Raw genomic sequence first — 25,166 nt, forward strand, 5'->3', positions numbered from 1 at the left:
CCCTTGTAAATCCCTTTTTAAAGTTTCCCTTTGCAGTGATATCTACAAATTGTGGCCATCTGCCATCAGTAAGACTGGTGATCGCATCTGGCTACTGAGACCATGATGATGCCTAATTTATGCGCACACACCTGTCTCTAACCTTGTCGTCCTGCTTCCCAGCTCTCTGTCTGTTTGCCTGTTGCATGTTGTCTAAATCTTAGATTGCCAGGTCTCTGGGACAGATACTGTCTTTGTTTTCTTTGTTTCTACAGTGGGGTCATGATGCTTAATTGGGTTCTCTGGCCACAGCTGCAGTATTAAAATAATGATAATTTTCGTACCATCTAATAGGAGTCTGTTTATATGTGATGCCTTTTTCATGTGTGGGAACATCCTGTGCACGTGAAGTCTGGATTGCCTTCTTGAAAGCATTTCAAGTGAAGGTGCCTGGTTCTGCCCTGTCCTGTCCTTTCTGCAGTCGTTTACATGCAAAGTTGCCTAGTTAGGTTGGTAACATTTTCCACCCACTTTGTATTCACTTTGCTCGGTCCTTCACTGGCCCGCGCCTTGAGTGTCTATTTATGTCAATGTGAGATAAGTGCAAATACTACTAATGACATGGATACTTATCCAGCAAAATATTGCAGTGCTTTTGCATGACAGTAGTCCCACTGGGCTTAGTCCAACTCATTGAAGTCAGCAGGAGGTTTTCCATTAGCTTTAAGGAGAATGAGATAAGCCCTATCCATGTTAATGCTTAGAGCTAAGCACGTGCTTAAGAGCACTGTGGAATGGAGCTTGGGCTGAGGCTGGCACTACTATGTTCATTAGTAAAGGTAGGGGGCTGCTGCTTCTCCTGTTTTGTGCTGATCTAAGTCCCAGGTCTTTTTTTTTTTTAATAGTAGAAATGCTTAACGTGATGTTTCTGCTGTGCTACAACCCAAGTTTTGTTAAGTACTCCACTGATTCACTGAAGATTTTATTAATTCAGTGTGGGGATAGAGCTGGAGCCAGTCCATACCACATTGTATCCTAGGCATTTTTGTCATTTCTGCAGAACTGATTCCTTATCTCGGCACTGCAGTAGGGAAGGGTAGGGCTTTACCTACAGATCCAGCAACGTTCAAACTGAGGAGATTATGCTTAATCAAGGCTTCATTTATTCCACTAACTGTGTTCATCTTGAGTATCCCTAGCACAAACCAAGCGCTAGCCAAAGGAGGATGTGCTTTGTTACTACAGTCACTTTAATACAGAGCAAATGGAGAGAGCTTTAAATGTGGATTTGATGGAAACAATTTTGCCATGGAATATACACGAATAAGCTTTCTTTTTACTTCTTAATTAAAATCTCCACCTGTATTATCAAAATACATATGCCGGGATGAAATGTTTTACAAGGTTTTTTGCCAAATAAATTCCACAGAGATTCAGCTAAAGTCTAATTTCTTCCTTTAATTGGCATGTGCCACATTGGGAGCCCCAAGCCAACTGCTGATTATGAATTGTCCTTACTTAGCTAATGCTTGCATTTTCTTGTTGGCAGGTAATATTTACTGAGCCAGATGGTGGCTATTACCATATTCATAACGTTTTGTGTAACTGTTGAAGACTAAAATCATCCGGGCACAAAGGAAGTCTCTCCTAAGCTCCCATATTCACTGCCATAAGCCCTCTGACTCCCAGGGTGATGCAGCATGTGAGGGACCATACGCACCGGGTAGCCTCTTTTCAGTGGCTTGAATGACGATATCAGGCTGCTCTCACTGCAATGATACTCATTCCTTCAAGAGTCAGGTATTTGTGATCTCGTGCAGCGTAGCAAACGGATTTTTTCTTCTCTCACTTTTTCAGACAAGCTCAGCTGGAGGCCCCTGAGCCTACAGCTTGGAACGTCTCTTTCAAGAGCGTTTAACTCGACAGAGTTTATATAAGGAGAGAAAATAAAAGGTAACTTCTCCCAGGGCAGAGCTATCCTCACTGGGCTACGGAGATACCTTCCCTTTTGCTTGCTCTGCTTTTAGGCCGCAATTCTTGCCTGCGCAGCAGATCAGCTTCCACAGGAAGGGTGGAGAGCGTGCCCACCTGAGCCGGTTGTATAGTCCGGTGAGAAGCGCCGTCCTAGGAAGCAGGAGATGGCAGCTTGAATTCTCTCAGGCAGTGGGTGGCCTAGAGCCCAAGCGTGCTTCCTGGACAAGCGCTTTAATCACTAGGATGCAAAAAGGTAGAAGGCAGAGGCAAGACCATCATCAGCTGCCTTTGCTGCTCTGGACTCTGATTTGAAATTTCTGGGTTGATCTTGGGAATCATGTGCATGCTTGCACTCCTATCAGTGCTGATATTGTGTGGCACCCTTGGGTTCCTCGGCACCCTGATTGAGAATCGCTGGACTAGGCATTTTGGATCTCTAGTGAACTTATTATTTATTTGAGAGGCATTTAATATGCAGATCTGAGTCAGGTGTTTCAACTGTGGGAATTCAGACGCGTACCTTTGGCTAGCAATGAACACAAATATTACTGCTTGGTCCCCCAGGGAAATAATGTGTGAGGCATGTCCCAGTGCCCTAGATCTCTGCACGGGGTTGTTTCTGCACTCCGTTTTGTGCCCACACACCACCTACTTTTGCCTCCTGTGCACACACTGGGCACTTACACACATGCAGGGCGGCTGTTGTGATACTCTGTAAATCCAGCACATCGAGGCAGACTCCATTAATCGAGTCTGCTGGAGTGAGGAAATTAATGTGCTCCAGCAGCCTCCAGAGTCACGTGTATCAGTGTCTCCGCGCTGAACAATCGCACCGGGGTGCTTTGAACTAAAGCTCATTGAATGAGCTTTAGTTCAAAGTGCGCTGCCGCCGTTTTTTCACTCTAAGGATGCTGATGCACATGATGCTCAGGCACTTTTAATTAGCATGGCTTGCTAATGAAAGTGCCTCTCCCCAACAATCTCCCACTTGTTGGAGGGGTTGGGCTCCTTGGTGTGATTCGTGCGTGCTGTGAACCCAGTACCTCCTCCTGGACATGCCAGCGAAGTAAGGGAGATAGCTGCTCTGTGCTGCGGCACACCAGATCTGTTAGGCTTCTCAGCAGCAGACCAGTTGTGCTGTCACGCTGAGGAAGAGGCCGACGGGACTTCAGTTGCTTCTCTGCATAGACGCTGGTGCTTGGTGGGCATTAAGTGCTTTCAGGCATTAAGTGCCATATTTCCTTGACCTGTCTCACTCCCTTGCATCCAGGTGGCTGTTTTCATGACAAGACATGTGGTCTGGAGCTGGGTCAGCTTCATCTCTAGCCATCCTGATGGCAGAAATTACCCTAAGGGTCTCAGCATCAGCTGCCAAACTCGGCATCTGTTTTGCCTGGATCAGGATCTGTGTTCTGATTAGTGATGATGGTGCTAGTCTCCCCTCTGGCACTTCTGCCCTCCTTATCAAGGTTCAGATTTGGCACTGGGCAAAGTCTAATGGCAAAACCTACTGTGTAAGGGTAGTTGTCCTTTTCAGGAGGAACAGTAAGCCTCATTAAGAAAGCCCAGCTGCAGGGCATTTGGGTAAGCAGGAAGTGTCCCATGAGAGCTTGAAAAGCTGCTGGAAGTGTAAGGAAAAGGAGGGGGAAGTACGTTGTGAAGGGACCAGCTCGCTCCAAGGAGCTGTTAGACTTTACTGGGGCCAGAGCAAAGCTCCCCCCTTAGTGTCTGAGACAGAGCAGAGGTGTAACCGGGGTGGTATTAGTATAGGTACCCCCTTTTCAAATGAAGGGACGGAGTGGGTGCTGACGTGCTGGGGAGGTGAAACTGCCTGCTGGATGCAGTTTCCCTTCTCCCCCCATAGTGTGAGGCCAGGACACATGATAAACTTAGCAATGGACAAATTTAATAAAACATAAAAAGTTATAATATATATACATATAAATACAGGAACTAGAAGTAATATATATATACACACACACACATACATACAGAGCTATATATAGGTGAGGGGTCGGAAGGTAAAAACAAGGGTCACATTAAACGTTATGAAGTCTTCTACTCTACTGGGGTGTGAAGTTACAAAGCATGAGGTGCAGAGTTCACAAAACTGGAGGCGCAGAGTTCACAGAAAACAAAGGTTAGCACGCTGCCCGACCACAACTGTTGTGCACTGAAAGAAACTACCCTGGGGGGGGGAGGGGAAGATGGCAAAAGAAAGCAAGGCTGGGTGCCCTGAGACCCTAAGGGGCTATCATAACTCTGCTCAACTTACCCAGCTGGTCAGGCCCTGACCCTAGAGCCCTTCCCTTTGGGGCATCTCCCCAGCTGGGGATGCCAGGAGGGGGCAGACCTCCCTCTCCTGTGGGAACCCCCATTTTCTGGGCGACTCATGACTCCTCCAGGCACCGACTATGCAGCACCTGCCTCCCGTGTGAGTTGTCTTCACCTCCTGCGGAGGGCCTAAGCTGTGTTGGGCTCTCCCAACCTCCTGGGTTGCTCGTGGCCCTGTGCAGTGTCCCAAGCACCGATGGCCCCTCTGCTCCCATGCCTGGCCTTGTGCAGGGTTGGAGACCTGAGTGGCTGCGTGCAGCTCCAAGGCCTTGGTCTGATCCTGGACCCTCCGTGCACCGATTGTGCACTGCTGCCCTGTCTCATGCAGGGGGTTGGAGATCCAGGCCATCTTGTACTGCTGCCAGTGTCTTGGTCCCTATCGGACCCTCTGTGCACTGGCTGCACACTGCTTGCCCTGCTTCATGCAGGGGTTTGAGGGATTTTGATTTGTTTAAAAGACTGAACAAATTCCCGTGCATAGCTAGCGGGCTAAGCAACCCACTTAGACTTTTAAAGAAATCTAGGAACTTACCCACAAATCCTCTCCCCACACATTAGAAGGAACTTCAGCATTAAGGCTGCATGTTCAACCTTAGCTTTGTGTGCAATGTGTAGGCTTTGTGCCTTGAACTTATTAAGCTTTGGGGTTTAACCAAAGTTATCAGTCTGCACTTGTTCATACAAATTCTTCACTTGAACAAGCACAAACACACTTGCAGTTCCTTGCCTAGCACTTTTCAAAAATGGAGTATTAGTTTGATTTATATTTGAATGCTTATTTTGTTCATTGCTGTTATGACAAGATCCACTGGTTTTCCAAGGCAAGGATAGATGTGTCAATAGGTGTGTCTACATTAAATATTTACTGCAGAGCTGACTAATTAGCTCTACAGTAAAGTGTCACCATGTACACGTGCAGTGCTATTAAGCTGAAGTGAACTAATTAACTCTGCCACAGGATAGTACCTGCTACCTCAAGTACTATTCTGTGCTGGAGTTATTTACCCTGCTGCTTTGCAACTATAGATGCTGACCAGACCGGGCTGGGGCACAAGGGTGCTACAGTGCGGGGCTCCCTGCTGGCTAGCACCACACTGGAGCACCCTGGTGCCCCAGCCAGCCCCTCTGCAGCACATTGAGGCAGGGTGCAGCAGTCCCCGGCTGGCAGGCTGGCCTCCCGAGGCTCCCTGCCAACCAGAGCTGTGCCGCCCGGGCTCAACGTGCCACAGTTCTGAGTGCACGTGTAAATGCTGCACTCGGGAGCAATAATTTCCAGTGCAAACTGCATCCAGTATGTAACTGTAAGAAACTGGGATGTGGATCATCTGGCTAAGTGGTTAGGTCTGGGGTTCGCAACCAGGAAGAAAGAGGAAGGTCAGACGCTGAAATCAGGAAATGAGCCAATAACTGGAGAGGGAGTTGGAACAACTTTATATTCCTGACTGAGCAGTGTCTCCCGTGACTGGAGGCGCACTGTGGGGGGTGGGTGTGGGGGGTGGCAAGCAGGGGTGACCTGCAGCCACTTGTGGCTGCATTGGCAGCCAGCCGGGGGGGGGGGGGGGGGGCGGCAACTGGCTGCAGAAGCTGGCGGTTTTAGCAGTGGCCAATCTCATGGGGTGTATGTGCCCCACCGTGCCCCCCTACACATCACCTGTGTTTGTATTGACTAGTCCAAGTGCCACTAGTAGGTGCAGTCCTAAATACTTGGGTTGGTGGTCGCAGCAGTCAGGCCCTCAGGGGGGCCAGTCCTGCAGTTAGCTCAGATATCCAATCTGCTTGTCCAGCCAACATGTCGCTAGCCTGGGCTGATTGTCCACTGGCCTGTAGATCCAGGCAATAATCGTGTTGTTCAGTAAAAGTAGGAACTAGAATGATTTGGTATGAATAGAGTCAAAATAAACAGTGGGTTTTAGGTATATTCACTCAACAATTTATTGATGTGAGAAAAATGTACTTCAAATTTGAATTCTGTGTGGATACATGTACAGCTTTTGCAGATAAAAAGGAGAACTCTTAAGATGAAGGGGGCCATATAGGTAAGCTGGAGAGAATGACCAGTGACTTTATGTGAATGAGATGCTGGCTGGCTTCATATCCTTGTTTGACCTTCTGAGGATGGACAGAAGTCAGGTGTCTGTGCTGTAATTTTTATTATGTCTGTCACTTGCCTTTGATCCCATTGACCATGAGATATTGCTGGCTTGAATCTGATACCTTGTAGCATCTGAATATGCATCAGATTTAGGTTTAGCTATGGCTCAGCAGATTTATCATCAAAAAAATATACAAATCTCTATCATCAAAACTTTCTTTTTCTTTACACCACTTATCTTTTGGATGACCTATGTTTTATGTCATACAGGTCAGGCTAAATTGTCCCTTAAAAGCTATAGTCATAAAGGTGAGGCATATTTTCTTTGAATAAAGCTCAGACTTGTAGTTCATCAGATAGCAGTGTAGTTTTTCAAGTACATTATAGGCAATCTCCGGCAGGTGGTGCTAAAATACTAGGATTGTGCAATCAAATAAGAGTTAGTTGTAAAAAGAAAAAAAGTAAAGCATAAGGTTTTTGCCTGAACACAGATCCATTAAATCTGAGTGCAGAAAGGTGCCTCTTCTTCCCAATGCGTTTGTATCGGCTAGGTTAGAATTAACAATGCTTTTGTTGTCCCCGAAGTGATGCATCATGCACACACAGGGTGGCCATTGAGATACCTCAAGAATAGAGGACAGTTGCATTGTCCCCACCGCCATGAATGTGCATGCCTCCCCAGGCTGGGGGGGGCACGGCGAGCTCCTGCCAGCGGTGTCAGTGGTGGGTGCATGGCGGCAGCAAGCAGAGAGCTCCTGCAAGCAGCTGCAGCATTGTCTGTGGCAAAGGTGGGCTGAGTGGGGAGCTCCCACAGGCGGCTGCAGTGGTGTCGGCAGCGGGAGGGTGCCAAGCGGTGTAAAATAGAGGACATAAAGGCATCCGGTTTCATATCAATAGAGGACAGAGGACCAGAAAACTGGACTGTCCTCTATAAAACCGGATGAATGGCCACCCTATGTGCGCACCGGGCGTCAGCCACTTTTACTCTTTAGTATTGTCAGTCTTTTGCAATTCTACAGCAGTATCCAAATCTGAAAGTTCTTTACAAAGGGGAATTCATTGAATCTGACTGTGTCCCAGGGAGGCAGGAATTAGTTACAATTTCCTTTGTTACATGTATGGAAAGTAAAGCCCAGAGTTATCCAATATCAGGCAAGAAATTTGGGACCAGGCCTTCTAACTGCCAGACCTGTCCTACGGGATTACCCTTTGGTCAAAATCTCTCCCCAGGGCATTTAGGAAGAAATCTGAGCTCTATGCTGTGTCCAATGTACTGAATTCAAGATCATAATTCATCATGTAATAAGGATTTGATATACAAGAGCCTTAGTAAGGGATTGAGACTGACTGATACCAGGGGCTGCAGCTACACAAGTTCAGCTGGATGCTGGGGAGCTCTGGGGGATCATCTCTCCACCAGGCCAATGTATGGTAGTGGAGCCACTCCAGGCCTACTTTCTGTACCTGTCCACAGGTGTGATGGAAGATCAACATCTGCATAGAAACAAATCTAGTCCTGCATCTTCCTCCATCTAACTCCACAGTGGGAACCCTTGTGGAGCTGGGCTGTGCACTATACATGAGGCACTTGGTGCCGTCAGTCTTGTGAAGGCCTTTCCCCAGGACCTGTTCAGTGGAACTGCACTGGTTCTACACAGGAGCTGACCTACACTTGACAGGAGGCAGCGTTTATTCTTCATCACAGTGTGCACTTCTTTTTAACTTTCATAGATTAAAAATACTGTATTTAAGTTTTCCCCCCCATCTTATAATTGTATATAAGGAAATATCACTAAATACATTGTCTATCATTAAACTGCTGCCAAAAGCAGCATGTGCTCAGCAATGGAAACCAGCTATGAAGCTGATTAAATGCAGCCAACAATAGGCATGACTAGAAAACACATACCCGCATTGGGCAAATATACTGATAGGAACCATTATTTTTGGTGTGTGTGGCCCTTAAAAAATGGGCAGATGTTCCCTCTGCAGGGTACTGGCACTGGGTTTAGAGGTACTACAACACCAGGCTGGTACCAGGACAGCCAGAGTCAGCCCTGACTCTTCCTCTCAGGGCCAAAAATACTATGCTTAATCATAGCCAAAAAAGCCAAGATGATGTTGGGAACCTAAGCATAAGTTAATGCAGCCTATCTGAATAAGACATATGGTAATGCCCGTTAAGTGCAGTCCCCCTCACTGATCACATCTACATGAGACCCTGACTGCACAGTTGTTACTACACAGCCATTTAGTATTTGCATACACAAGCACTGAATGACTGCAGTAACCAGTGTTACTGCACAGCAGTGTCCCCAAATGGCTTTTTGGTGATGCTTATTGCACAGTAGCTCATTACTACTGTGCAGTAGTATTACACATCACATTTTGTGCCAACCAACACTACTGCACAGTAGTAAGTCAGTGTCTTGTGTAGACACAGCCACTGCCAATGATTTTTAAGTCATGGTAAGCCACAAATTTGCATACAGTTCACTCAGAATCCTGTTGTCACCCCCTCTCTCAGCCTGAGGCATATGATTAGTATGGGCTGGCCTCCATGAGGTAAAGCTAGCCCAGGTTGTCCTGCACCTTATTTGCATATAAATTTTTGGAGGATCGCAGGACTCGTGACAAGAACACCTGGTTTTAGTCATGAGTAGGGGCTAATTAACACATGGATCCTTTGCGGAGGGTATGTGGAGGACACATGTACTGAGCAGTACTGAGGTGGGGTCACTGTGACTTGAAATGCCATTGACTCTGCTGGGGTCTGGGGCAATGAACTATGTGGCAAAACATGAATCCTTGGTTTTGGACTAATATCATGCATAGTTTGTACTATGTGTAAGTAGATGTTAAAGTGTTGCTTAAAAGTGTGTTTATGGAATGCCTGTGCTAAGACTTGCACCAGCTTCAAAAAAAGATAACATGCATCCTTCCAGACCAACCTGGTGGCCTTCCTGTCAGACCAACCTGGTGGCCTTCTATGATCAGATTACCACACCATTAGATGCAGGGGTAGCAGTGGACATAGTCTTCCTGGACTTCCAGAAGACATTCAACACTGTCTCTCACCCTGTTCTCATTAAGAAACTGGGGGACTGTGGTGTCGACGCCCACACAGTCAAATGGGTTGCCAACTGGCTGGAGGGCCGCACCCAGAGCGTGGTAGTGGATGGGTCCTTCTCAACCTGGAGGGACGTGGGCAGTGGGGTTCTGCAGGGCTCGGTCCTCGGGCCCGCACTGTTCAACATCTTCATCAGCGATTTGGATGAGGGGGTAAAATGCACCCTGTTCAAATTTGCTGATGACACTAAGATGTGGGGGGACGTGGGCACACTGGAAGGATGCATCAGGCTTCAATCAGACCCAGACAGGCTACAAGGGTGGGCGGATGTGAATAGGATGGGATTCAACACAGACAAGTGCAAGGTGATGCACCTGGGGAGAAACAACCGGCACCATACCTACAGGTTGGTGAACTCCCCTCTTGTCAGCACGGAGGCGGAAAAGGATCTTGGAGTCATCATTGATGTCAAGATGAACATGGGCTGGCAGTGTGGCGAGGCAGTCAGGAAGGCCAACCGCACCTTGGCATGCATCCACAGATGCATCTCGAGCGGGTCCAAGGAGGTGATCCTTCCCCTCTATGCGGCACTGGTCAGGCCGCAGCTGGAGTACTGCGTCCAGTTCTGGGCGCCACACTTCAAGAGGGATGTTGACAGCATGGAGAGGGTCCAGAGGAGGCCACTCGCATGATCAGGGGACAGCAGGGCAGACCCTATGAGGAGAGGCTACGGGACCTGAACCTGTTCAGCCTCCAAAGAGAAGGTTGAGGGGGGGTCTTGTGTCCTGTTATAAATTAGTCAGGGGGGATCAGTGGGCACTGGGGGAGTCCCTGTTCCCCCGTGCAATGCCAGGAGTGACCAGGAATATCGGTCACAAGCTGGCAGGGGGCAGGTTTAGGCTAGATATCAGGAGGCGCTACTTCACGGTCAGGGCGGGTAGGGTCTGGAACCAGCTTCCAAGAGAAGTGGTGCAGGCTCCTACCCTGGGGGTCTTTAAGAGGAGGTTAGATGAACATCTTGCTGGGGTCGTTTGACCCCAGTACTGTTTCCTGCCACAGCGAGGGGTCGGACTAGATGATCTACTCGGGTCCCTTCCGACCCTACAAACTATGAAACTAATTCTGGATAAACTTAATACATGGGTACTATATGAAAGTTGCTGTAGCCATGTTTAATTCTGAGGCTGCTGTTTTCAGATGTGCTCCTCACTTCCATGTGCTCAGGATCTGACAGTAAGGAGAGGGGAAAGGGGCTGCCAGGGGAAAATGTTGGGGGAAGTAGAGAGCAAAGAGCTATCTGATCCCCCATATTTATTTTCCATGCTGTAGCAGAGGGAAGGGGACAAATTCAGGGCAAACCTCCAATAATTAGAATCGGTACCTGGAAAACTATAATATTTAAAAAAAAGTTCCATATGTAGCATCTAATTATTGGGGAGTGGGTCTTTTAATAATCAGGGTTGTTTTCTATTTGAGTAAATATGTTAACAGCTAGAAATAAGAGAAGAGTATAGTTAGTAGGTGTGTTAAAATGCACATGAGCATGGGAACTGGGGGAGCAGGCTGCTGCTCCAGTGGGCAGTGTCAAGCAATATGTGCTATAGGACTGTGATGAGGTCTGTGCTGCCAACTCTCATGATTTCATTTTCCAGTCTCATGATAGGTGGTGGTTTCCTTAAAGCCCAATTCTGGGAGTCATGTGAAAACATGCACACGTCAGCTTTCATTTGTTCTAACCCATGTGGTTATAGATGGGGACCTGAAAACATGATCACTGCCCATCCCAATGGCTCTGAAACCAGAGAGAATGCATATATATTAATTTATTTATTTGATTATTTATTACACATTTTATACTACACACACACACATTTTTTAATTTCATGATTTCCAAGCAGACCTCAGCATTTCTGGGGAGCCTGATGCAAGGAGTTGGAACAGCTGGCATTGGTGACACACCAGAGTTACTGCTAGCTGTCTGAGCTGCCTTTGCTCCCTTCCTTCCCCACCCCAAACACACATATTGTTTCTATCAGGTGTGGCTGCACCCATGGCAGGAGGAGGAGAAGGAAGGAGGAGAAGGCTGCACATCACAGCAACAGCAGATGAGATGCCTGAATAACTATCAACAAAGCAGTAAGTTTCCTTTTTTAATTAAACTTTTGCAGGGGTTGTCATTCTGGGGACTGTCTGTGCTATTGCCTCAGAGTTATTAGCAGAGAGAGGTAGTTAGCCATGTCAGTCTGAAGTCAGCAGAAGACAGGATAGATATACACCTTATAGACTACCTAAACTTATGTGTCTCTGATTTTGTTAGTCTGTAAGGTACAACTTCATAGTGATTAGACCAGGATAGCATAGAACAGTAAGTGCCAATCTGGACAACTAGCTTGCAAGCTCACCGTCTTTTTGCCAGTTTGGGTCAGAGGAATTAGAGGTGAGATCATCGCGGCAGTCTGCCCAGGGTAATGGTGAGCTATGATTTTCAGTCACACAATTGCAGCTTCGGTGGTATGTGAATAATACAATGAATGGCTCTCACCTGCTCACGCTGATCCTCTTTCTAAGGGGAATGGCAGACTGGCTACATGTGGAGTCAAGAGCTCACAGAGGAGGATGTATGGATGGAACAAGTTGCTACACCATGGGGCGCATCTACGTGTTCATTAATGTGCCATACGTTTAGTACCTGTAGTGATAGGTACTAACTTAATGTGCTGCAATCAGTGCTACTGTGCATCAGTGCAGATGAACTTATTTTTGGTGAAGTTTCTGCGCATTAGATTAAATCTACTGTGCGTTAGCATGGGTGTTGCCCACCATGCTAATATGCAGCAGAATTAGTCTTTTGTGCATTAAGCATCTTGAGTAGACGTGCCCTATGTCCCTGTTTCAAAACTGCATTTAACATTCAGCCCCAAGATGGGGGATATAGCACATACACCTGACAAAAAAATACTGTACTATACCTGATTGTAGTCAAAAGGCTGAAAACGAGAAAACAATAAAAGCTTCCAAGATCTTCACCTACAGAATAACGCAATATCAACCTATGAAGGCTTCTGAGCAAATGATGTTCTGTGATCTACCATCAGACTAAACCTCTTGTATAGTATTATTCAAAATCCCTTAGTAGGGTTATTAATAGACACCTATGGCTCTAGAAATGTCTTTAAATCTCATTCACTTTCATTTAAGCTGTGTGTTTATTTTTTGCATTTCTCTCAGGTGGGACAGGGAAAATAATCTGCCTGCCTGTTTGTCTGTCTCCTGTTAACCACTTCAGTACTGAAGTGCTTCACTCTTCTTTTTCCATTAAACTCTGAAGCCAATTTCAAGGCAAAATTACTTTTTTCTGTAAACTCATTCCTCTGAATAAAGGCACATGAAAGCACTCCTTTTACTCTTTTAGGTTTTACAACTGACAACCAAAACTGAGACTTACACTTTTAGCGTGTCCCTCTCAACACTCCTGCTCTTCAGCACTTCAAACAACCTGATATGGCTTTCCTAAAGTTATTAAAATCTGCTTCAATCTGTTTCAGATTAATTGGCACTGCTTCTCTCTTTTATACAAAGTAAGCAATATACAGTCCTTTAAGAAAAAGAGCGAGTCACTCATTATTGTCTGGACTTGATTCTTTTGGTTGGTGACAGCAAAGCATGTGGGACTAGTTATGTGAGCCCAAGTTTATGTGGATTCCAGGTAGCTGGCATTTCAGGCACATTGAAGAGACTGTCTTGGCACTGCATTCACTTTGCACGATACCTTCCATCTTGAAGGCAACGTGGATGTTTCTGAGCTTTGTATGGATTTCAAGATATAACAGGCACTCCAGCACCTTCTCTTATGAGCCACAGCACGGAGAGATGGATTCATAAGGTGACCGCTCCTTTCATCTACACTGGAGCAACTCCACTGCCATCACAAGTAACTGGGAATAGGATTTGGCCTCATTATTATGGAGTCCTATAGAGATAAGTCCTAGATATTGTACAAACACTTAGCCTCTTGTTGCACGTTACACTAGCTGCACAAATGTTTGGCGTTAAGGCTAACTTGTGTTTGGAGCAGTTGTACTTCACACCAGCAGGGGCCGGGAGGGCTGAAAGGTAAGAGTCCCACCCTGCCTCCCATTCCGGGCTTCCCCCGGCCCCCTGGGGCTCCTTCTGCCCCTTCCTTTCCATTACTCATGGCTGCCTGCATTGTCTGTGCCACGGGAACAGTCAGGGAAGTGTTAATTGACCTTCCCGACCAGTCACCACTACCAGACTGCTGCTCTTCTCTGGGCTGAGCCTGCCCAGAGAGGAACAGTGGCAGTGGCAGCTGGACAGGCAGGTTAACCCTTCCCTGCTTGCTTCCCAGTATGGGCAGCCACAAGTAAGCCAGAGTGGGGGGGGGGGGCAGTGAGCAAGGATCTGGGGCACTGGGGAGGGCGGAGGGGTCAGTGAGCCTGCTTGGGGCCAGCAGGGAAGGTGTAGATTAGAGTGGCTACGATTTAGAGATGAAGTAGACAAAAGGTGGATGGGAAACAGACACAGGAAGGTGAAGTGACTTTGTTGAAGTTCCTCCAGCAGGTCAATAGCAGCAAGAGGAAAACCCAGATCTTCAAAGTAGCAGCCCAGATCTGTGTCCAATGGAACAGGCCACCTCTTTCTGGACGATGTGGTTTCCCCCTTCAACAACAACATTAAGCACATACACAGACATCCTGTAAAAATGGCACTATTGGCCACATCTAGCTAGATTGCTCTTGTCCTAATGGCCCATTTGAGAGTATCCCAGTTCTATTTGGTGATATTTCCTTTGATTCTCAAGGACAGAGATCCCTGATCGCATGGGTTTTGCTTGTGTTTTGGGTATCTGTTGAAGACCTTTCAGTGAATAACTGAGCTTCACCATGCAACCTTTATTAGCAGATTGTGGCTCTGCCTTAGCTCCAGACCAAGCTGTTACTGCTGCAATCATCTGGCGCAGTCGCAATCTGCTGCCTGCACACTCCTGCCCCGGGCATTCAGGCTGAAGACTGTGGCTCTGCCTTGGCTCTGGATCACACTATCACTGCCGCAAGACCTCAGACGAGCTCTGGAGCAGCTCTGTGCCCTGCCACTTGCCCTGCCAGTACTGCTGGAGCTGGTTTCCATGGAAACCCTGGCCTCATGCTATCATAGTACAGCTGCTGCTGGGGTCTCCATGGAAACTGGCCCCAGCCATGCAGGCAGGGGCTGCTGGGAAATGGAGTCCAGCTGGCGGCCAGATCTGCCATTTTGCTGACCCCTGCATTACAGGGTAGCATCACATTGTGCCAGTGATGGGGATAGTGGAGTCCTGTAGATCCAGGTTTGCTAGGACAATGGCCATGCCACAGTAAGAAGAATCAGCAGCCCAGCTTTATCATCCATAGAACTGTAGTATTAATCACGTATACATGATTAACACCCAAAGGCCCCAATTAGGATAAAGGCTCTATTTTTCTGGATGGGAAGATAGTTTGGCAAGCCCAGATGTGCTTATAGCCTTGGAACAAAATGCTGGATCTCTCCTGAGATCTTTTTGCTTCTTTTCCAGTATCCCAGACAATCACAATAGTGGGCCCATCAAAAAACCAACCATGATTTAGCCCTGGATACATTTTCAACTAATTTTGACATGCAAGTCTATGTTTCAAATACAATGAATATCATTTCAATATTGGCATGTATCAGGCTTGTACCAGAGGAAGACACGTCCAACCAGCTAACATTTATAATCCCCTTTAGGAAGCAGTGATGATTTTTTTTTTACCTGACAAATCCCCACTGTGTCAAAGATCTTGTAATTGATCTTTGTCATTAAATTCAATAATGCCCAAATTTACAGATCTACCTTGTTTCAGGCTAATATAGATAAATGAGGTTCACGGTGAAATATTGACTTTTACTTGGCACCTATGCACCTCAGCACTTTATGCGTTTGATTAACATACAAGCAAGGCTGTAAAATCAAATAAATGAATGCAAGGAGTAATGTTTTATTCTACTTAAATGATATATGAGGCTCAGCTATTTATAGTGGGGGAGAAGGGGAGAGAAATGTAAAGCTAAGCCAATTTGAGGAATGCTGATACAGGAGATTTGGGGAAAAATTGATATCCATGTGAGGAAACTTCTGTAGTGAAAGTCAGAACACCATGTAGTGGTGTAAAGCTCATTTGTCTGTGCCACTCTTATGGCATATGCCTCATACAGTCAAACATTAAATACAAGTCATTTTGCAGAAACACAAGAAAGAAACATGGCACACATTTTTAAGTTAGCTATTGGCACATCTTACTGAGGGTTGTGGTGTAGTCTCTGTTACCTAAATCTTTACTTTGGGATTGGATTTTTTTCCTAAAAGATATCCTCTAGCTCAGTTACAACTGTTGGGCTTGTAGGAGGAATTAAATCAAGGAAGTGGCATGGCCTGTGTTATGTGGGAGGTCAGATGGCAACGGTCCCTTCTGGTGTTAAAATCTATGAACTACATAATGAGTTTCCTATATTCAGATACAAGAGAGCTGATGCTGTTGCTATTGCATTGCTAATTTATTATGAATGGAGGCATCTAGTTTCCAGATGGATCCTTTCAGAGGCATGATGCCATAAAAAGAACATCACCACTATTGAAGGAATTGTTCAGACCTCATTAGCAGGAAGGAGGTCAGGGGGACTTTAAAATAGCTTATCTGGCAGTTGGACAATTTGAATTAAATTCCTTGGGCTGCCACAGGCTCCCCGTAGGAGAGTGGGTAACCCGGTTAGTCTCTCTGTGCCTCAGTCGTCTTTTCTGCAAAATAGGTGCTACACCAGTTCCCTAACTCTTGGGGGTGTTGTGAGCTTGGCATGCAATACAGACCGTGAGGTGCTTCTGTACAGTGCTGCCTAGGTAAGCGCTGGTTCGTGGTCCCTTTTGTTGCTTGTGGGGAGTTTAAAACCATGATGCAATACAGCCTATTTATAACAAATCCCCATAGGTCTGGAACAAAACCTTATTCAAAGAGGGTTAGTCAGTTTATTTCACCATTATAATGAAAAGATTAGTTGCTAAAGACCAGGGTTTGGTCATGAACGGGGCTGGTTACTAGGAGTGTGCAAAGTGGGCCCTGTTCGATTTGTATTTGTATTTGTATTCAGATTCAGCCCAAATCGGGGACAGTGATTCTATTAATTGATTCAGATCGCTGCCCCCGATTTGATTCGGCCAGATCCAAATCTGAAGATTTTATCAGTGATTCGAACATAGACACAGCTTGAAATGTTTTTTCTACATACCTTGAGGTACCAGCATGGCTCATGAATGCTGTGATGCTGAGGTGGATGGAGCATCCCACAGGAGTGGGGGGGCCCCCCTGTTGGCTACAAAGCACCAACTCACAGGATCATCATAAAATTCTAGTTTATTGGACGGATGCAAAAGTCAGACCATAAACCTTGGTGCTGATCCCCTCAAACACACACACAGTCATGCATACACACACACACTCACAGTAGATAGCTGTGAACACTAAGCACTGGTGTCAAGATATACCTATCCCCAAGTGCTGGAGTCTGCCATCGATGGCCAGTCGAGGCTTCTTTCAGTGTGATGTTGCTGCAGAAGAGGTTGTACTGTAGCTCACACTATTAAATATAGAAACCTAGTAAAATGAAAATCTGTAAAATTTAACATTATTTTTGGACTTTAAATTCAGGTGACTTTGATTGGCTACTTAAATAAAGGATGTAAAAGATCTAGATGATCCTTTGTGGCCTTAAATTCAGTGAAAAATCGATGTTGCTGTTTGACCTATTTGATACATTTGAATGGCAATGATGATAGCCAGCCTGGGTGTGTCTGATGAGTGTGCATGTGTGGTTTGTGGTGCTTCAAAGCTGTTTGAGGTGCTGCAAACCACATGCGGTGCATGTGCACCCATTCAGCATGGCACCAAAATTTGTGCTGCCAGAAACAGAGCCTGGCTGGCCAGAGCCACACTCTGGCTGCTAGCCAGGCTCTGAGTGGCTGGATTGGCATTGCTGCTGCCCTGGGAAACCCCCAGGAGCCCAGATAAGGCTACTGGGGCCAGCACAGGTACTAGCCCCAGCCTCCCCTATCCCACCTGGGTCAATTGGCTGCGTGCCAGAGTGCACATGCAGGGGTGTGCCCTGGGACAAACATGTGCTGCTGCTATTTGTCCCATGGGAAATGCACATCCCTGCATGTCCACCTTTTTCCTTATTCCTTCCTTGCAGTGCAGGATCGGCCCTGGAGTAGCTGTGGTGCCCCCAGAGCCATCCTAATCCCACCTGCACTCCCAGTCCTCTATGTAACCTCCCCTGTTTGTTTTTCCTGCCATGCCTTGAAGTTCCTTTTTTAATGATTGGGAGGTTGTCCCTGAGTCCTGGAGTGCCGGTACCACTCTCTACCAATCTAACCAGCTCCTCAGGTTCTCTTTGCCCTTGGTTCATTAATGCCAAAATACTCCATTTCCCATGGGTGTCTCTCTCTACCCTGGCAGACGTACTGATGCCTGGATGGCACTGTGAGCCAGGTGTCACCACTTATGGCCCAAATGGCCTTTATTTAAGCCTTAGGACTCTTAATTGTAGCCTCCTGCTGCCTCCGCAGTTACACCCATGCCTTGCAGATGTCACTTGGTCACCATTTGCCTTCCTGTATAGGCTTTGGCTTTTAAGCCTTAGCCTACAGATTACTTTGCTTATTGACTGGTAGGCTAGGCCCACGGGCTCTCCATTTCAGTCTTAGCCTCTTGTCAGCCCCTGGCTGCCTCTGCTCCGCTCTCTGGGCTCAGGCTCTGGCCCTCTCAGCCTCTGGTTGCCTGTTGCCCTACTCTCAGGGTCAAACTCTTGCCTTCTTGGCCTCAGCCTGCCTGTGCCTCACTCTCAGGGTCAGGCCCTGGCCACTGTCAGCCTCAGCCGGCTTACATCTCATCTTACATCTTACATCTGCCTGGCAGGGCCTAAAACCTGGTGTGCCCCTGCCCCTGGTGTGCCCTCAAAACCTGGTGTGCCCTGGTGGTCTCCTTTCCAGCCCTGAAGCCACCACACAGCCCTATGGTTTCAAACTAGAAGAAAAATCCAAGCAACTGCTTTAAAATCAAACAATCTGCTCCCCCATCTGAGTCAAGCCACTTCCCCACAGTCCGGCTCTGGCAGCCCTGGAAGTACCTGATGCAGCCCACAGCTTCCTCTCCTCACCAGCCTGAGCTCGCAGGAGCTCCTTTCCCAGCGGAGCGCAGGGTGCACTGCCCCTCTGCCTCTGAGACCCAGGCTTATATCCCCGGGCACTTTTCTTCCTGGTCAGGTGCTCTTTACACAGGTATGTCCTTGCAGCTTACTGCCATTTCTCTGCAATAGGCACGTGCCGTCTATGGGTCTTTGGCTGCCTGCTTCCTTGAAGCTAGTCCATAATGCATGGTCTTCTCCCATCTGAGGGCATCCCTGCTGCAGCTTCTCCCTTAATGTAACGGGAGCCCCTGGTTCCCTGTTGCAAGAGCCCACCACTGTCAGTCCCAATTGCAGCACCTATGTATCTATGCTGTTTCCCTGGTGCTCTCTGGGAGGGATGTTTTAGAGCACTTCACCCCATGGCTGCTGGTGGGACCTCTCTTTCCATCATACTTGTGTCCATGAGGGATGACACTTTGTGGCTTCTTTCCTACTTTTCCAGCTTAGTTTGCAGGTAGGAGTGGGAAGGCAGAGCATACTTAGAAGCACCCGCCCTGAGATGACATTCCCTTAGAGCAGTGATTCCTAACTAAGGTGCCACAGCACCCTGAGATGCCCTGAGGTCCTTTCAAGGGTGCTGCAAGATGCCACACTATGTTAGCACTGTTAGGTGTGCAAACATAATTCACAAGATAAACCCGAGGGTTTCAAATAGGAACCCACTGTTAAAAAACATGCTGCCCTGTTGCAGCCGTTCTGAGTTCTTTGCCATACAAGGATGGCTCTGTTAATTTTCTGTATTCACAAAATGAGCCAAAACTAAGAGCAGACATTATCCAAAGGGTGACTTGAGTCAGACGAGGGATGCCTCCAGCTGGAGGATTGGTGCATCAAGTCTAAAAAGGTTGTGAGCCACTGCCTTAGAGCCTCACAGGCATAGCTGGCAGTGGGAATGCCTCCTCTCTCTCTCTTTTCACTCTGTTATTTCTTAGTCCCTGCATTTGCCTTCAGACCTGTTTACTTCACATTACTTAGTTGTGGCATTTTGGGGGCATCTTTTCCCTCATTCTTTTTTCAGGCTTCATGCGTGATTTTATTCTACTCTTTCCTTCCCCCATGGCAGCATGTCTTTCTCTCACCATTTTTGATCATGAAAGGCACCAAGAGGCAGATCTTTGTCTGAGGTAAATCGGTGAAGCCCCACTGAAATCAAAGACATGCTTTTAATGCATGTAAAAGCTGAAAGGCCATTGAGTAATTCAGTGGCCATGAATCACTCCTGTAGCTTTGCAGAGACATCTTCCCCTTACCAAATAGTGACAAACAGCGCAGAACTGTGGAAAACGTGCCTGGGATCATCCATGACTAGACTGCCTTCTTCACCTGCAGGATCGTTGCAGGAAGAGTTAGATTTGGACAGCAATCGAATACTCCTTTTAAACTTCCCTCTGATGTGTGGAAGCTGTTTGCACACACACGAGGGAAAATGACTAAGGGTTTGTCTACACAGGGAAACGGACGGGAATACGAGTTGCAGAATAAGGCGTTTCACAGTAGCGGTTTGGGAATAATCCCCCAGCACCTGGGGGCAACAGTTTCAGAGAAAAGGTCACATTAATATTGAAGAATAATTAGTGCACTTCCAAAGGAGAGCAATTATTCTGGAATAAAGTCACTTTTATTCTGGAAGGGAGCCACTTTTATACTTGGGGAGATGCTCTGGAATAATCTTTATGACAGAGTTTATTCTATATTGCCAGTTTTCTCATGCAGGCAAGCTTGGAGATTGGGCTTCCTGTGTCTGCAAAAGCATTTTCAGGAGACTAAATCTGACTGATCTTTTAAGCAGGGTTAGCTAAACTTCATTAAAACCCTGTGCAGACGTGGGTATTCAGAATTAAAGTGGTCTTAATTTTCATGGAGTTTCTCTCAATTCCAAAATGAATTAAGTTAAATCAAATAAAGGATACTTTAATTCTGACTAAGTGTCCACACCAGAGGTTATTTTAGTTTAACTAAATCATTATACATTCACCCATTTACTTAATTCAGATGAATATTCATGTGTGTCCTATAAACAAGCCCTTAATTTTGCTGTTTAGCTGTAGCAAATGTAAAAGCTCTGGGCCTTTAGCTGTAAGTGGTGCAAAGTTTTAGGCCTAGTCTGGTTCTGACAGCAAAACTTTGAGCATACACGCACTCAAATCTTGCCTGTTGTAGCAGGACCCTCCACTGCTGGCAGAGTTACTGCATCCCCGCAGAGTGGATGGAGGGATAAGCTTGCAAAAGGTAAGATCCTGAATGACAGCCAGCATGGCTTCGTCATGGGCAGGTCTTGACTTACCAACCTCATCTCCTTCTGTGACCAGGTAACTCGCCACCTGGACACGAGAGGGCAGGTTGACATTGTATACCTTGACTTCCAAAAAGCCTTTGATCTAGTATCCCATGATGTCCTTGCGAGAAAATTGGAGGATTGTGGGTTTAACTCCAAGACGGTCAGGTGGGTGAGAAACTGGCTGCAGGATAGGACCCAGAGAGTCGTAGGGAACAGATCTGTGTCATCCTGGTGACAAGTGGGCAGCGGTGTCCCACAGGGGTCGGTGCTCAGTTCAGTACTTTTCAACATTTTTATCAATGATTTGGATGTGGGGGTGAAGAGCTCACTGGTCAAGTTTGCAGACAACACCAAGTTATGGGGGAGCATGGTCATGCTTGATGATAGGCTGCAGTTACAGGTGGACCCGGGCAGGCTGGCAAGCTGGGTGGATCGGAAGTTCAATGTCAAGAAATGTAAAGTGCTCCATCTTGGGACGAGCAACCCCCAATACACCTACAGGCTTGGTGGCACCAAACTGACTAGCACCAGGAATGAAAGGGACCTGGGGTAATAATAGACCACAGCATGAATATGAGCCAGCAACATGATGCTGTAGCCAGTAGGGCAAATAATACTCTGGCATGCATCAATCGATACATCTCCAGCAAAACCAAGGAGGTGATTTTTCAGCTCTACTCAGCCCTGGTGAGGCCGCAGCTGGAGTACTGCGTCCAGTTGTGGGCACCGCACATCAACAAGGACATGGACAAGCTTGAGAGAGTCCAAAGAAGAGCCATCCGTATGATCAGAGTCTTACACGGCAAGCCATACGAGGAAAGGCTGAGGGATCTGGGACTCCTCAGCCTGAGGAAAAGGCGGCTGAGACAGGACCTAGTAGCAGCTTACCCCTACACTAGGAGAGCACATCAAGGGCTCAATGAGTGTTCACCAGGACACCCGAGGGGAAAACCTGGAGTAATGGCCACAGACTCCTGGAAGACCGATTCAGGCTTAACATTAGGAAAAACTTCTTCACAGTCAGGGTGTCCAGACTGTGGAATAGGCTCCCTCCGGAGGTGGTGCAATCACCTACCCCGGAAATCTTCAAGAGGAGACTAGACAGTCACCTTGCTGGGGTCATCTGACCCCCCCAGTTGTCTTTCCTGCTTGGTGCAGGGGGCTGGACCCGATGATCTTCCAAGGTCCCTTCTGGCCTTACAGTCTATGAATCTATTAATCTCCTCAGTACTATAACTAGGGTGGGGTGAGCAGGGCGCCAGCCTCAGGTGCTGCCTGTGGGGGGGTGCCAGAATCTCCTCCACCTAGTCTTTGCCATAGCAGGGGCAGCCTGTGCTAGCCCTGCTTGGCCATAGGATCCAGCCAGGGCAGCACCAAGCAGTGTATCTGGGGGCTGTAGGGCAAGTGGAGCAAATGGAAATATTGCTCTTTCCCCCACAAGCGTGTTCCAGAGCAGGTGCGGTCCCTGAACCCAACACGTACATATTGCGGGGAGAGGGAGAGGAGCAAATGGGGCGACAGGATCTTGCCCCAGGGAGCTTGGCCCTGCGACTGCTGCTGCTAGAGCCGTTGCTGCTACGGTAGCAGCAGTGGCAGCAGTAGCTCAGGCAGATAAGCTGTCCATTCCCTTCACTCAAGCTCCCTCACAAGTCTACACTGGCCTGTACAACCTTGCCCCCACCCGCTTCCCAAGGGGCTCACTGAGCTTGCTCTGCTGATGCTGATGAACCTCCTGATGGCCAGCACATCAGGAGTGAAGACACTCCCAGGTCCTCAGCTAGTTGCCATTGTTCCCCTTAATCAGTTGAGTGCACTTCACACTTTTGCAATGCATGATGATGAAGTGAAACCACTGGAAGCACTTGGGTGCACAGAGGGTAGCTCGGTGCTTGTAGGTACCGGTTGCTGCCAGAACTTCCTGCCACCAGACCAGATAAATGTATGTCTAAGGCCTGTTAGACTCTGCAGTGGTCTCCCAAAGATGGTCTCTTTCTGTGCTAGTGTTTTATTTCATGATGTTTTGGGGAAGGAAGGGAATTGCAGAGACATATTCACCCGCTACAGAGGATATTTTGGAGACGTCAGGGAACTTTTCAGTCATTTTTCAGGAAGGGTGTGCATATGTTTAAGGCATGAGAGTTGACTTCATGGGAACTGAGTTCAATTCTCAGGTCTGTCAGACTCCTGGGTAGTTTGGATCAATCATTTAATCTTTCTGTGCCTCATTCTCCTTTATATAAAATTCTGTTTAGATTGCGAGCTCTTCTTGACAAGGTCTAGTCTCTTCCTTTGAGACTGTGAAGAGCCTAACAGAATTACTGATTTAGGTTCTCGCATAAGACAATAATAAATGACATGAAGTTGAAGAGATCTCTTCCTTCATCAGTTCTTGTTGTAAAATATGCCATAATATAACCATAAGATAAGCTCAGTGACAATCAATAAGTGGCTGTCGATTTATATTGTATTTGTGAACTTCTAAAGGGGCGGATGAACATACGAAAGGGGGTAGACTGCAGATGAGGAGATCTTGGATATTAAAGAAACTCACTGAAAAAAGCTCATGTTTTGTACTACCATCACAAGCACGTCATAATGGACCCCGAAAAAAAACTTTATTTGTCCTTGAATAAAAAAAGAATCTCTGATAGTATTTCAGACATAACCTCCTTATTTCAAGGGCATCATGAATTAATTTTGGAGATCCATTGACTTAGTTGCTTATGTCCAATAAATTATAGCAGGTAATTAAGCTATTCATTTTAGCTTCTCTGCTGTGTTCCCAGTGTCCTTGTGGATCTGATACAGCAAATTTATTTGCAGTTGAAAACTTATATAGTCAGTTGCCTGTTGTTTTGATAAGGGAATTTGTGGAACCTCATGCACTTTCTTATATGAAATGTTGCTTTTTTCATTCAGTGAACTTATCTGTCCCCGTTAAACTGTTTCTCTTCTGCGCGCACAAAGCTTCCACTTTTGCCTAGTTTTTGATTCATTGCAGCAATAAACTAATATGCATATGCAACTCTCTGGAATTAATGCACTCAGTTTGTGTATTGGTTGCTCGAGGGTGCTCATCACTTATTACCTAAGCACCTTTTGCTCATTAGAGGCACCTTTGAATTGGGGAAGAGTTACAAGACCCATTTTATGATGAAACGTGAGGGACTCCCACCAGAGCCAGATCCTAATTGACATCTGACCACCTAAACATGACCCAGCCAGAATGCAGGTGCCTAACTCACCAAGAGCAATCCAAATCGACCCTGCTCAGTGGCCAGATGCCTGCTTAGGTACCTAGAATCATTGGGCACCTCTGTTTTGGGCTGAGAAAATCCCTAGGTAGCTTGACATTGGTTATTATGGATGCTCAGAAGCAACCCACTTCAACCATCACAGGGCCTCACTCCCAATCTACAGTGTCTTGCTATTCGACTTGGTGTGGGAAAGCACCTAAGCTCTACATATGTCTGTGATTTATGTCAGAGCATGCCTAGTAACTGTTTGATGCTGACAGCCCACATTCAATGCAATACAAAAATACAGCTGGAGAAGTAGTAATCAAGGGTACCCACTTTTTGCTTAATGGTGTTGGGGAAGCTGAAGTCAATTGATCTGTCAGCTTCTGCCAACTGGCCTCTGTTTTCTGATCTTTCTGGAGTTTCTTGTTATAGATTGAGAGAAAATGGCTGCAAATTTTGCGTGTGAATGAGGTTGTGAACGTCTCTAAGTTTCAGAGGTTTTATTTGAGCTCATCCTCTTATAAAAATCATCAGAGGAAAAAAACCCCTTCCTAGTAAACCATGGAATTTATTTGCTACAGCATTTCAGTGTCTTGTGCATAGGGACTGAAAGGGAGTCACATCTAAAATGGGACCATGATGAAAGTTTCACTTCAGTTATTCTCACTGAGAACTTTTTAATTGAGAACACAGCGCAGCTATTTTCCAAGTTCAGTTTATTGTAGATACCAAGACACAGGCTCAAATCTGAACTCACAAACAAGTGATAACAGATAAGGGAAAAAGTAGAGATGTGTCTGGAATCCCTATAAGATAACTAATGATGAAGGAACCCAAAGATAAGCAAGAGGAAACGTTGTTTACCAACAGGGCTGGCAACTGGTTTCTGCTAAATTAAATATTTATGTGGCTGGGATTCAATTACACTTGGTTTAGCAAGGTGATACG

The 25,166-nt window shown here is 46.6% G+C and overlaps 1 protein-coding gene across 1 annotated transcript in view; it reads left to right on the plus strand.

Annotated features, from left to right (window-relative positions):
- PRCP (prolylcarboxypeptidase) overlaps positions 1-25,166 on the plus strand; it is a 183,155-nt gene that overhangs the window by 131,055 nt on the left and 26,934 nt on the right. Inside the window, exon 9 of the mRNA XM_090030682.1 lies at positions 11,486-11,585. Within this exon, the coding sequence (XP_089886808.1) occupies positions 11,486-11,558 (73 nt within the window). The 3' untranslated portion in view covers positions 11,559-11,585. The remainder of the gene's footprint in view (positions 1-11,485; positions 11,586-25,166) is intronic.

Source organism: Crocodylus siamensis, chromosome 1 (assembly GCF_052110815.1).
Source record: "Crocodylus siamensis isolate JL-2025a chromosome 1, ASM5211081v1, whole genome shotgun sequence".
In the NCBI taxonomy this organism is placed as follows: domain Eukaryota; kingdom Metazoa; phylum Chordata; order Crocodylia; family Crocodylidae; genus Crocodylus; species Crocodylus siamensis.